This window comes from Mus musculus, chromosome 10, assembly GCF_000001635.26.
Source record: "Mus musculus strain C57BL/6J chromosome 10, GRCm38.p6 C57BL/6J".
In the NCBI taxonomy this organism is placed as follows: domain Eukaryota; kingdom Metazoa; phylum Chordata; class Mammalia; order Rodentia; family Muridae; genus Mus; species Mus musculus.
This window is the reverse complement of record NC_000076.6, coordinates 28,870,856-28,884,109: the sequence shown is the minus strand read 5'-3', so window position 1 is coordinate 28,884,109 and position 13,254 is coordinate 28,870,856. Positions and strand designations below refer to the sequence as shown.

General features: G+C 37.6%; 1 protein-coding gene across 3 annotated transcripts in view; it reads right to left on the bottom strand.

Annotated features, from left to right (window-relative positions):
• Nucleotides 1-289: 289 nt before the first annotated feature.
• Nucleotides 290-13,254, bottom strand: part of Themis (thymocyte selection associated) — a 215,461-nt gene continuing 202,496 nt past the window's right edge. For 2 of the 3 annotated variants that reach the window (NM_001305663.1, NM_178666.6), the window contains exon 6: nucleotides 292-3,159. In NM_001305663.1, the coding sequence (NP_001292592.1) occupies nucleotides 3,118-3,159 (42 nt within the window). In that variant the 3' untranslated portion in view covers nucleotides 292-3,117. Of the gene's footprint in view, nucleotides 3,160-13,254 lie in introns of all 3 variants that reach the window. The other variant, XM_006512643.1, reaches the window with a different exon arrangement.

Here is a 13,254-nt window from a genome sequence, read left to right as displayed (position 1 = left end):
TGCCTCCTACATGACTCCAGATCCTGAGAAGTTGGCAGTCAACACTAACTCTCACATTCACACACATGGGTATACACACACACACACACACACACACACACACACACACACACACCTAGTTCTTGACTAGTTTTATGTCAACTTGATGCAGGCTAAAGTCATCTGAAAAGAGAGAACCTCAACTGAGAAAATGCTAGATCCAACTCTGAGGTATTTTTTTAATTAGCAACTGATGAGTATTATGATCGAGACTCCCCCCCCCCCACAAGAGACCACCAGGGACCACAACTCCAATGTAAGCACATGAAAGTCTTTATTCAGATTTGGACTCGGAACACAAACCTTCCTGATGCAACAGATTAAGAAAGGTCTAGGAGTTTAGGATTTATATAGGCAAAAAATTGCAAGCAGGAGCTTTCAAGCCTTGGTGTTACATGATTGGGTAAATGAGTAAAGAAATATTGACCTTTAAACTGATTGGTGCAAATCATCTGTTCAAACCACAAGGAGAGAGTGTACATCTAAGGGGCTCTTGACCTGGGAATGACTCAGGTTTTCTGAAATCATCCTGTTATTGTGACCAATCTATCTTGTTATTATGAGCTAGCCAAAGGTTTTATGTCTATTTTCAACTCCTGATAATACTTTGTGGTCACTTTTCTAGATGCCAAGGGTGAAGGCCATGTCACTCTGAGGACAAGCAACTTAAAATGGAGTTTAGAGAGCAAGAGGGAGTCTATCCTGATACTTTGCCCTCTTCATGAGGAAGGTCCCAGCTCATTGTGTGTGTGTGGGGGGGGAGGGGCATCCTTGGGCAAACCATAAGGAGTAAACCAGTAAGCAGCAAGCCTCTGTGGTCTCTTCACTAGCTCCTGCCTTCAGGTTTCTGCCCTCACTGCTTTTGATGGTGAACTGATATATGGAACAGTGAGTGAAATAAGGCCTTTCCTCCCCCAAGTTGCAGTTTGCCATGGTGTTTCATTAAAGTAGTAGTAACCCTATCTAAGATAGCATCCTTCAAACTTCTTCAATGATTCAATATTAGGGAAGTCAGCTTTTTAATTAGTAGATTTAGTAACTGGTCATATTGACACCTCTTTATGCATCATGACTGTGCCGAGAAATTTTGTTGCTATGACTGGGCCCATGATTGCAAACCCACAGTGGGTAGGAATGTAGGGGACACTCTTTTTCTTCCTGGCTTTAAAAAAAAATCATCTTCCTCAATGGTGAAAACTGGTTTCAGTTCTAGTTAAATAATATGTTTTTGCTAAATTGTTATAGAAAGTAACTTATTTCATAGTTAACCATGGCCAGAGATGCATATATATGAACAATGAAAATTTTTGTTCCAACTTCTCAAGATCTTGGACAGGTCATAAAGTTTATTATATTTTTGATTCCAAGACAACTAGAAGCAGATTATGCAAGGGGAATTTCATTAAGATAGAAATGGTAGACATGATATATGGTAGAAAGTTTTTGATGATTCACAACTAAAGGAAGAGAATTCATTTTCTCATTTTCTAGTCAAAGACATGGGCTTACAAAAAGTCCAAATTCAACTGTGCTCATATACCAAACTAAAAATATTCAGTGCTCACTCTTAGCTGAAAATTGTACTGGTCCCAGATTATCCATAATATAGCTTTCTTAGGATATGTGGTTGGGTCATGATTCTCTATGGTGTCTAAAAACCAAAATGCAGAGACATCAACTTTCTCATTTACTAATCAAATGTGTGTAAACTAAACTAAAAAATTATCAAAAACAATCACCTTGTATTTTACTAATTACACATAATACATCTCCTAAAATTTTGTTATTGACATATAATATGGTAACAGTTATGTCACTGAGCAATTTTTAAAGCATTAAAATAAAGATTAGTTGTTATTTAAAGAGAAAAGGATAAGAAATCAGGATATAAACATTATATAAAAGATCACTAGCTGTGATTATATGATGAAAATAATCTCATAGGTTGCTATCTTTAAAGACTCTTCAGTACTAAATCATCAAATACGTTTTTCCAACTTATAAATTAATTATGAGATCAGAGTAAAGTTTTGTAAAAGTCTGACTTATGAAAAAAACCTAAGGTTTCCCACTATTCTCTATGTAACCTACCTTGAAAAATTCTCAGTCTCTTCACGTTATGAAAGACAAAAGTAATGTTATTTCTGTATATTTAACACATAATAAGAAAACTTATAAAATATGTTTGCCTTTAATTTTTACAGGCATATAGCTATAAGTACTATTCTGTTATTTATTCATTAATAATCTCTTTGGCTTCTGTCAACTATATTTATAAGGCTCATTACAATTATATTGTGTCTTTCTTCTCATCAAATATTATGGTTAACTAAATGGTTTACTACAATCCTAATAAGCATTCATTAGAAGCAAGATCAAGAATATAGTATATAAAGTACAAGGCAAATTTTCAGAACCTGGGTGATTCTTTGGTCAGCAACTCTCCCTTTTAGAAGTGGAGGGAGGAGGTTAGAGAAGGTTCTGTGACTCATAATGGTGCCAGTTGTTGGGAGTTGACATTTATTTACATTGTATTATAAAACAAATTGAAAATGTGAAGTCAAACTTATTTTCACTGTTCCCAAGGAATCAGAGAAGATACTTGGCCATTTTAAGTCACTGTCAGATGTAATTCATTTTCCTTATTGAGTTTAGCAGAAATGATGATGAACCTGGAAAAATGGAAAGAAAACTGCTTGGAAATAAAGGTGAACATTCAGTGAGAGTTTAGACTTTCAAAAATAGGATTCTACTGAATAATTGAAGTACAAAATTATTTCTAATTGCCAATTGTTGATAGCAAAAACAAGCTACATAAAAATGCATATTAAATAAATATGTCTTAAACAACAAGAAAACCACACTTGTGGGTTTTAAGAAACCAAATAGACAATTTAAATTCCATATCATGGTTCTCTCTTTGAGCTCTATATGATAAAACATTTAAGCTTGTTTTTGTCTTTGCAGTGGCCAGTCCAGATTCTGCCAGAGTCCATTGGGGAATTGCTGTTTTTCAGCTGGAAGGCTAGACTTTCTTCTTCATTGCAACATTTATGTTTACTGCCCAAGTGGCTTCCATCACGTCTTGTTATTTTTGATGTTTTTCAGTTTTGAAGAGTTCTATAAGTGAAGAAAAAAGTAAGAGGAACCCATCAGGAGGCTGCATGTTCTGTTTGCAAATATTTTTTATATTATCCCTCACACATATTCTTCTGAGAAATAATGGGGAGCAAAGTAAGATGAACTAAAAAGGAAAACCTGTAAATTATTCAGGAACAAAGTACATATTTATGAGACAGAAAAATAATGCTTTAGATTCACAATGTGCTTGCAGTTGAAAAATCATGATTTTGTATTCATTTCCATTCAGCATCATAACATATCAATTTTAGAAGAACGTAAGGTAGGAAACCCGAAGCCTTAGTAAAGGTATGGCTCACCTAACTAGACACAGCTAGAGAAGGATTCTAGATATAGTCTACCTGCAGGCCAAACACAAACACAGTTCTAAGAACTGCAGAGGAGTAATGGGAGACCTGTAAACATTTAAGTGAAGCAAATGCTACAGTTTTCAAAAAACAGCCATGCTAGAGAATGGTTCTGTTAACATGTAAACAATTCCATGTTGGCATAACAACCTAACAAACTCCAAAGAAAAGCAAAGAGATGAGAGTGTAAGAAACCCCTTTCGGGGACCCCCACTCTAGTCTCGGGAGAGAGAGCACACCCAAAGAAACACAAGAATCCTTCTTGTTGTAAACACTTGAGGTAGTTTAATGATTGATCTCTGGGTAGAGACGTATCTCACGCAGGAGACAGTGGATTCGACCCCAAGGCACGAAAACTAGGGGGTTTTATGGGGTAAAGGGTTTAGGGGTGGGGAATTCAGCATAGTGACACACTATTGGCTTATTCAAACATCAGCAGAAAAATTATATGTATGTGCAGGTCAAGGTGTCAGCAGCAAAAGAATACATGCAGGAGTTCTGTGAGTTGTTGACTCAGTTCAGATAGCCCTGTTATGTCCTCACATTCCTCTTTATCTTTATGGTCAAGCTGTTCCCAGGAATGTTTTAGCTACGGGGCATGCCCGGGTTTGTCTTTCTTTGTTCTCAGCCCGAGGCAGCCTCTAGGCTCACAAACAACCAGCAATTTCTGAGTACTTTATATGACTTACAGGTCTTGAAATTTCATCTTTCTTTCATTAGAGAGACAGAGACAGAGACAGAGACAGAGACAGAGAGACAGAGAGAGACAGAGACAGAGAGAGTCTTAATTAAGGTTGCATTGCTGTTAAGTGACACCATGACCAAGATAAGTCTCATAAAGGAGAATATTTACTTGGATCTGGCTTACAGTTACAGAAGTTCAGACCATTATCATCATGGCAGGAACATGGTAAAGTCAAGGCAGGCATGGTGCTGAAGGGGCTGAGAATTCTATCTCTTGATCTGCAGGCAGCAGAAGAGGTTTGTAACATTGGGCTCAGCTTGAGCTTATATGTGAGACCAGCTCTGGCTGGTTTTGTGTCAACTTGACACAGGCTGGAGTTATCAAAGAGAAAGGAGCTTCAGTTGAGAAAATGCCTCCATGAGATCCAGCTGTAAGGCATTTTCTCAATTAGTGATCAAGGGGGGAGGGCCCCTTGTGGGTAGTACTATCTCTGCGCTGGTAGTTTTGGGTTCTATCAGAAAGCAAGCTGAGCAAGCCAGGGGAAGCAAGCCACTAAGTAATATTCTTCCATGGCCTCTGTATCAGCTCCTGCTTCCTGACCTGCTTGAGTTCCAGTCCTGACATCCTTTGGTGATCAATAGCAATGTGGAAAGTGTAAGCTGAATAAACCCTTTTCTCCCCAACTTACTTCTTGGTCATGATGTTTGTGCAGGAATAGAAACCCTTACTAAGACAAGACATCAAATCCCCACTTCCACAGTGGTACACTTCCTCTAAGAAGGCCATATCTCCTCCAATAAGGCCACATCTCCTAATTATGTCACTTACAGTGGGTCAAGCATATTCAAACTCCCAGAGAGGAAGAAGGGAAGAAAGGAAGACAGAAGGACATAAATAGGATGGAGGAGGAAGTGAGGAGGAAGAAGAGACATCACAGGATAATGGCGCCCCAGGAGCAAAAGACTATGATTTCTAGGACCTACATCCTAGGCATAAGCAAGAAGGAGAGACACTGAATTTGAGTAATTCCTGAGCATTTTAGTGCAGCACACACAACTTTCAGAGGTTTTGCTTTTGTTTGTTATTGTTTTGTTCCTTCCTGCCTTCCATGCCTCTCTCTCTTCCTGCCTTCTCCCTTTCTCCTTCCCTCTTCCCCTCATACTTCCCCCTTTCTTTTCTCTTTTCCTTCCACTCCTTTCCTTCTTTCCAACCTTAAAGTCCTTCTCTATCATTTCCTAATCTTATGGGATTATTTCCTCATCTTTAGAGATAAGAAAGAACAAGATACAATAATACCAATTACACAGGATTCTCACACACAAAAAAAAAATGAGATAAGATCAAGAAACCCCCCCTCCAAAAAGAGTCTAAACTGTTGTGTCATCTCTTTCCAAATTTTATAATGCAAGTGAAATATAAAGACAAAACCTAGTTTTCTGATATCTACAGACTTCACAGTTCCATTGGAAGAAAGCCAAGTATCTCAAACTAAAAAGTTATATGATTTCTCTACACATCATGTTAACTTCCCCACTTCAGTGATTACTTGGTCTGGGGATTGGATATGAGGTGATACAGAGTGTTCCAGGGTCACATGTTCTCTTGGATTTCATTTCTTCTGTGTCTTATTAATTACAGCACCCAAGGGTGATCTTTAGCTTTTTCTGTCTTTCTCATACAACCAGATATTATAGAATATTAAAATAAGGATTTTAGGTGGTATGCCCAGATTTATTTCCAATTCCTATCACTTTCTACCTTTGAGACTTTATCTGCAAAAACAGATAACAACATTTTTTATCTCTTGAAGTGTTTCTTTTCTTCATTGGGAAGGTGGAAACGGAAAATTAAATGATTGTACTATAGTAAGAATAGAGACTGAAGATCTAGGCCTTGAGGCTTAAGTATACAACTCACTGGCTGCGTGTCTTGTCTAAACTTTGTATCCCATTTCCTTATCAGTGAATGAGTTTTGATGATAATAACCGAGGCACCAAAGTAAGGAAATATCAAATGAAATAATGTATCTCAAGTGCTTTGTAAAACATAAAATGCAGCAGAAATATTACCTGCTATTACCTTCCTATCCTCACATAAAAGGATTACAAGCTGGCGGTGGGAAAGTTCAGTCTGTCATTTTGACAGTTATTAGTCTCACTCTCCCCTGTCAATAAACTGATTTAAGATAGTACATTGTAAAGCAGAGAAGTGGGAGGTGAGGATATTAGAATAATTATATTATCTCAAACTGAAATAATGGCTGGGAGCCAGGTTAATTTTCGAAGGGACTTTCTAGGTCACTTCAGACAGTCTGATCTCCCTCTGTCTTGCCCCTTAGCACCCACACTCAGTCTAGCAGATAGAGCTGAGTTCACATTGAAGAGAAGTCTGTTCCTATCACATGCTCAATTGCAAGAAATCTTAAAGTATATGGGAACCATTTTTTCCCTGAAAATTACTTAGAATTTAGAGTGAAAGTTGATAATGAAAAACCTTTACTTTGGGACACTTAGCATACATTCCTTTAGAAATACCACAAGTGTAATACAGGGTGGTTTTATTTTTTTTCTATTTTACATTGAATTGGAGATCTTCTTGACCAATTATTTAGCTGATGAAATTAACAGAGGAAATTGGATTTATACAGAAGTTCCTGGGTGATTAAAACAAATAATTCCTCATTTGAACAGACAGAAAATGGGGTTTTATTTCATTTTCCATTTTTAAAAGTATAAATGAAACAAGTGATCTACAGTAGAAGAAATACACATCTTTAAAATTAACCTGTCATTCCAACTAAAAAGTATATATATATACATATATATATATATATGAGTGTGTGTATATATATATATATATATATGTGTGTGTGTAGTTACTATATTTATAAACCATATAATCAACATGAAGAAAAATCAACACTTTCTCATGTTTTGTAGAAATCAAAATATTTACATTTTCTTGTAAAACAATTATTTCCTAAAGCATTAATTTAAATCAAGCCTGGATACACTTCTCTTTCCCTGAAACTGAGAGACAAACTGCTAATGGCTCTAAGTCTGAGATGGAAGAGTGGAACCAGCAGGGAGGGCTGCTTTAGGGAGGAGTCTCTTCTGAGCTTCCCATGGAATCTCTCCTGAACATTTTCAACTGGATTTTCACCCATGCTTCCAACTGTGTGCCAATCATTTGCTTTCTTTTCTTTTGCACATTTTGAGATTAAACTGTGGGCTAAGACCAAGTACCAATGACACATGTGAAAAGCTGTTGCATCTCTCTCATTTGTGGTGATGAATTGAAAATCAATTATGTTTCAGAGCTAAGGCTGATGTTTGTGTTCTTGGGGAATGTTTTATCTAGAGAAAAAAATGTTTGAGAGGTGCCACACATTGTCTATAAAGTAGAGAATAGCAATCTGGAGGTCATTTTTTTTTTTTACTAAGAAAATATTCATTGTGAATTCAGCACATGCCAAGGAGTTTCTTAGCATCTAAAATTAGAGCAAAGTAGAATTTAAAAAAAATTCCTGTAATCATGGTGCCCACCTGCGTTGCAGGTATCTAATAACCAAAATGTATAAAGAAAGCATATGCTATCTTGGGTAGTCTGAAAGCAAGAGACAGTGTCAGGTAAGAGGTTGTCATTTTTGGTAAGGTTGCTGTGGAAAAGACCACCAAAATAGCTCAAGGCTGGTCTGCAGGAAGAGCCAGGGTAATTTCTGGACAAAGAATATGACTGGAATTTCTCTTAAGGGTGTGAGAAGTAGGAATTCAATGGATCATAAACAGAGGTGGTGGGAGACAGGAATGTCCTTGTGGGGTTTTCAAGGCAGGATTTCTGAGATTGACATTGGGTTTAGCATCTTGCAATTGTCTGTTTGATTGAGAGTAGACATCATGGAACAGTGGTAGAAGATGAATTAGCCTATTCAAGAACCCTGGTGATTAGTGTGCTAGTATAATTGCAGGCATATCCTACCACATTGATCAACAGCCTGGACAATACAGTCAGAGTCTGTTACAGGAGGAAAAAAGTCCTGAAAGAGTGGTTGATAGCAGATATTTGCATTAAGATGGTAGCAATGGTTATGGAAGAGAAACGAGCATGTTCTAAAGTGTAGAGAGAGAAAATAGAATTTGTTGATGCAGTAGGTGCAATGAGTGTATGAGAATAAGGAAAGGTTGCTCTTGCTTCTTCTCTGTATCACTGTTCCCAATCCAATAGGCTTCCTAGACATCTCCTGAATCAGAATCACAAGTATAGCATCTTCAAGTGGATTATTGGTATAATAAAAAACAAGGAGTTATTTTCTAGAGCACACACTAGTAAACCTTTTCTTTAAAGTGCCAGATACTAAATATCTGCCACAGATACTAAATATCTGCCACAGATACTCAGCTTTGCCCATATAGTGTGTGTAGTGTGTGTGTGTGGGGGGGGGGGTGGTGGTGTGTGTGGTGTGTGTGTGGGGGGTGTGGTGTGTGTGTGTGTGTGTGTGTGTGTGTGTGTGTTATATAAATACTGCTACAATACAATTTTACTTACAGGAATGGAAATTTGAAATTTAAATTTCATATTATTTTCCCCACACCAGAAAATACTTCCTTGATTTCCTTTTTTTTTTTTTCCACTTAGAAGTAAAAACAAACATTTGTTAGTTCCTGACCTATACAGAAACAGTCCTTAGGAAAGATATCACTCAAGGGCCATTGTTGGCCAATTGTGTTTTACAGACTAGATGCCCGGCATATGCATTTCAATGTTCACGTAAGTGATTTCTTTGTGCATAAGGACATTCTTATGATGTAGGCATTTGTACACAAATTTAAAGCTTAGAGGCAAAAATCACAAAAACATGACATTCTTTAAGGTGGAGTTCACTCTTGGGTCTGTCTGGTTGCAAAGGCTGCTCACTTTCCACAATATCCCATTACTTTGAGCACTATTTTGCTAGTAACTCATGGCCTCTTTCAGACATGGACTAAGACGGGGTTGAAGTGAAAAGAGAAGAAAGGGGTTGCTTTGCCTAGCAAACCATTGTTTGCTCTCCATGACTACACAGTGCTATTCTTATCATTACCAGTCTGCTGATGAGAAATCCCATTGGTGAAGCCTGACAAGCAGAGTGCTCTGCAAAGAGCCAATGCTGCAGAAAATAAATTAATCTCTAGGGGAGAAGAGGGGCGAGGTTGTCAGTGCTCACGCAAGTGCTAATGGCAAATGATATTTCAGAATCTGTCAGATGATGAAATGACTCTGCTTGTTCCTCCGGCACACCCTAAAACATTCAAACAGAATTCAAACATCCACCAATGAAGCAGAGCAACCTCACAACACTGTACTTTATGATTTTGCTATGTTCAAAGCAAGAGATCGTTTCTCAGAACTATGGGGGTGTTAACAATTTTGTGACTTTGTATTCTGACAATAACTTTGCATTAAGATTAAACATCAGCTGGAACAATAATTTGTTATAATGGTTTATGTAGAATATGCTATGAAGAGCTTGAAGCATAAAAAAGGATAAGATAGGAAAAGCTAGTTATTGATCAGTACATGTATGAATGTTTGGCAATGCCACACTATACCTGTGATGACGTATACAAGATTTTAGTTAAAGAAGTAAAAATAGAGTTGTTTTTAGCATATAATCCAGTCATATTAGGAACCAGATGTTGGTCCCAATTTTAAATTATCTAACATTTTAAATAATAAGTTTTCTAGACACAGGATTAAATGCTATTACTGAGCTTAGAACAGTGTTAGCAGCACTGAAACATAGAGCTGGATCTTCATTAATATTGAGAAGAATATGAACAAAAATATGTTGCATTATGGTAATATCTGAAGTAACACCTCCAGACATGGTATGACTAGGTAGTCAATCAAGGTCTCAAATATAGAACTCCTACTGTACCAAGTCCTTAATATTCCTTAGTAGGAATCCACTTATGTTCTATTTCCCATTGTACAACTGCAACATGATTTAGGTTACAAGACTAAGCCAAACTGATGTCCATACGAAGATCTCGTTAGATACCTTCTTGTCCAGTCTTTAGTCTCTGGGTTCTACCTTGGCCTTGGAGGAGAATTTTCCCATAGGGCATCTTTCTTTTCAGCTGTTCAGTCTACCAACAGAAGTGAGACTTAGGTGTAGAAAATAATTCAAATGACTATTACTCAGACATAGGACTTTAGGGAGCCAACCACCTCAATGTTCTATCAGTAGTCGGTATTGCATCAAAATTGTTCAAAGCTGACAGGCATGAAGATTGCCTTCTAGGATGAAAAAAAATTAGAGAGATGAAACAGCTTGTGCAAACGCTGTACCTTTAGGTTTGGAGCAGGGCTGAGATTAGAAAGCAAGGCACCATGTTTTATTTTCTGCTTCCTGTTTCTCTTACTGATTCAGGAGTCTAATTTATGAAGGATGAGTAATGGCAGGTTTCATTTAAAGATTAAGGATAATTTAAGGAGCATGACTGAGGAGTTAAAAAGAAAGAAATTGTATTAGGGACTATGAATCAAGAAAATATAAGGTATATTTAATAAAGAACATTTATGCATTCTGAAAAGATTTCAGCTTCCAGAGGGGCACATAAGTCAGAAAGAGAAAAACAGATCCCTGTGCACCTAGACAAGTCACGAGAAACAATCCTAGCAAGAACGAATGAGTAACACACATACTAACACAGTCTCCCTCCCAAGTAAATAGTAATCCTATTATCCCGAATGATTTTGCTCTGGGCCAAATGAAGCCTCCTGATCCACAGTCACAGTCCCTGGCCAGGACAGCTATATCCATGATGCTAAAAGACTGCTCCAACTCAGGGCACCTTCAAAGAGCCATGCCCATCACAGGATTCCATGAGGCTTCCCCTGAAGTCTTTTTGGCGATTATATCGGGACTTCTCTTCTCCCTCTGCCTATCCTGTTTCTGTTTCTTCACTTTTGGTATTTTCCCTGAGAGCACTTCCCAGTCAGCTTGCCATGTGCAATTCAATCTAGGGAGCTGGTGTGTAAACAAACAAACAAACTGAAAACAAACAAAACTAAAACTAAAACAAACAAACAAAAAGCCTGCTTAATGCAAACATTTCTAGAACTGGTTAAACAGTAAAAATCAGCAGGGTCAGATCATCAGCTAATTCTATCATAGCAATGCTTCTTTGAACTCAGGAACTCCCTGTCCATAGCTATAAAAATCGCCAGAGGACAGAATTCCCATTGGAAAAAAATGCAGACTAAGCCTCAATAACCCACAATATCAAGACTTCTTAGAGGTATTGTCATGAAATAATGTGTTCTTTGAAATGAACTCAGAGTCAGCAGTTTTTTGCAGCACTGAAAAAAAATTGGAGTTTGTTACGGTTAAATTAACTTTCACCTGCTTTATCCAATGAACTCTTCAAAGTAGCCTATAGACTAGTACCAAACATGGACCCAATTTAACAAATAGGAAGAGTTTAACAAATTGCCAATGGCACACTGTGAGTGAGTGGAGAGTTTAAATCTAACAGACACCACTAAGACTGCAGAGGTCTGAACTTTACCCTCATACCACACACAGTGCATTCGGAGAACTGTACTCTTATTTATAGACAAAACATGCAGAGTTAATGAGGATGTTGCTAAAAGATGAGGTGAGACTCACCAAGCTATTAGAGTAAATTAAGGGCCCACAGAAGGTCACCTAAGAGGTCAGTGAAGCTCTTTTGCTGGCTTCTTAGAGAAAGGAATTGGCCCTGACAATACTGTCCAGAGTTCGTTTCTCTGAATCTGACTGTAGTCGATTCCACTGCTGTTGCATAGTTCCTGTTTGGCCACTTAACAAAATCTAATTATCTACACTGACTATTTAGTTCAGTAATCTTTCTTCAGTAAGGTTCCATCTCTTGCACCTGATGAGCAAGACTGGGTACCCAGAGACACAAGATTAAAAAAACAACTAGCACTTTTGTCCTAATGAGACTTTATAATTTAGAATTTTTAGTCTGAATTCAACAACAACTACTTTCACCAAAGAGGAGGAGAGTCATTAACTAATATCTAAGCATTTGGGGGGAAAGTCACTGGGATAGTACATATTTATAGTTCTAGGACTTGCAGTGGTAAGACAAAAAGACCATAAGTTTAAAGTCAGCCTGGATCTCATAGCAAGGCCCTGTCTCAAGGAAAGAAGTACAGGGTGGGAAATGCAGTTTAGAAAAGGTCTTGCTTGCTCCTCCTGCACTCTGAAAGCGTTAGTGCTTACATAGAAGCAATCCCTACCTAGCATGGTAAGTGTGAGTCCAATCCATCAGTTTATTTTTAAATAAAGGTATATATTTTACTATAGATAATATGTATACCATGTGTGTGTGTGTGTGTGTGTGTGTGTGTGAATAAAATCAGAGTTGACAAAGTTTTATTTGGCCTCTACTTTCCTCCTTATTTCTATGGATGGAACTGTCACACAGTGATAGCTCAGACTGCAGATTCCAACCTGATTGTCTTGAAGGTGGGAAAGCAAATAAAAATACTCTGCACACACTACTAGTTTGTAGTTTTCAGGCAAATACATGCTGAATTAGCCTAGGAAGGGAAATTTTACTTTACTCTTTTGTAGGAAGCTAGGATGTCTCTCTAGTCTAGACCTGTTGTTTTAATCTGAGGCTCCTTTTGTCCTTAAACCCATCATTTATGGGCACTGTGTAAGAAGAGGTACTTCCAAAGTCTATAAAATATGCTGCATTATTCACTCAGGGCACAGCTGGAGCAGCTGATGTACTATCCCAGAAATGCACATGCTGGGAAGATTAGATACCCAAGTTCCCTGTGATTGAAACAAAAACTTTGATCTCAGGAATTGTGTTATCTGGTACTTTGTAGGATCCATAATCTTACAGAAAAAAATAGTTTCCAATGAATTAATAATGGCTTGAGTCTCAACCCGCTGCAGCAATTTTCACTGCACCAGTTGTTTCTTTTATAGTCACACTTGATTAGTATTTGAAATGTGGAGGAATAGCAATATGCATGGTTTTCAAAGCCCTTTACAGA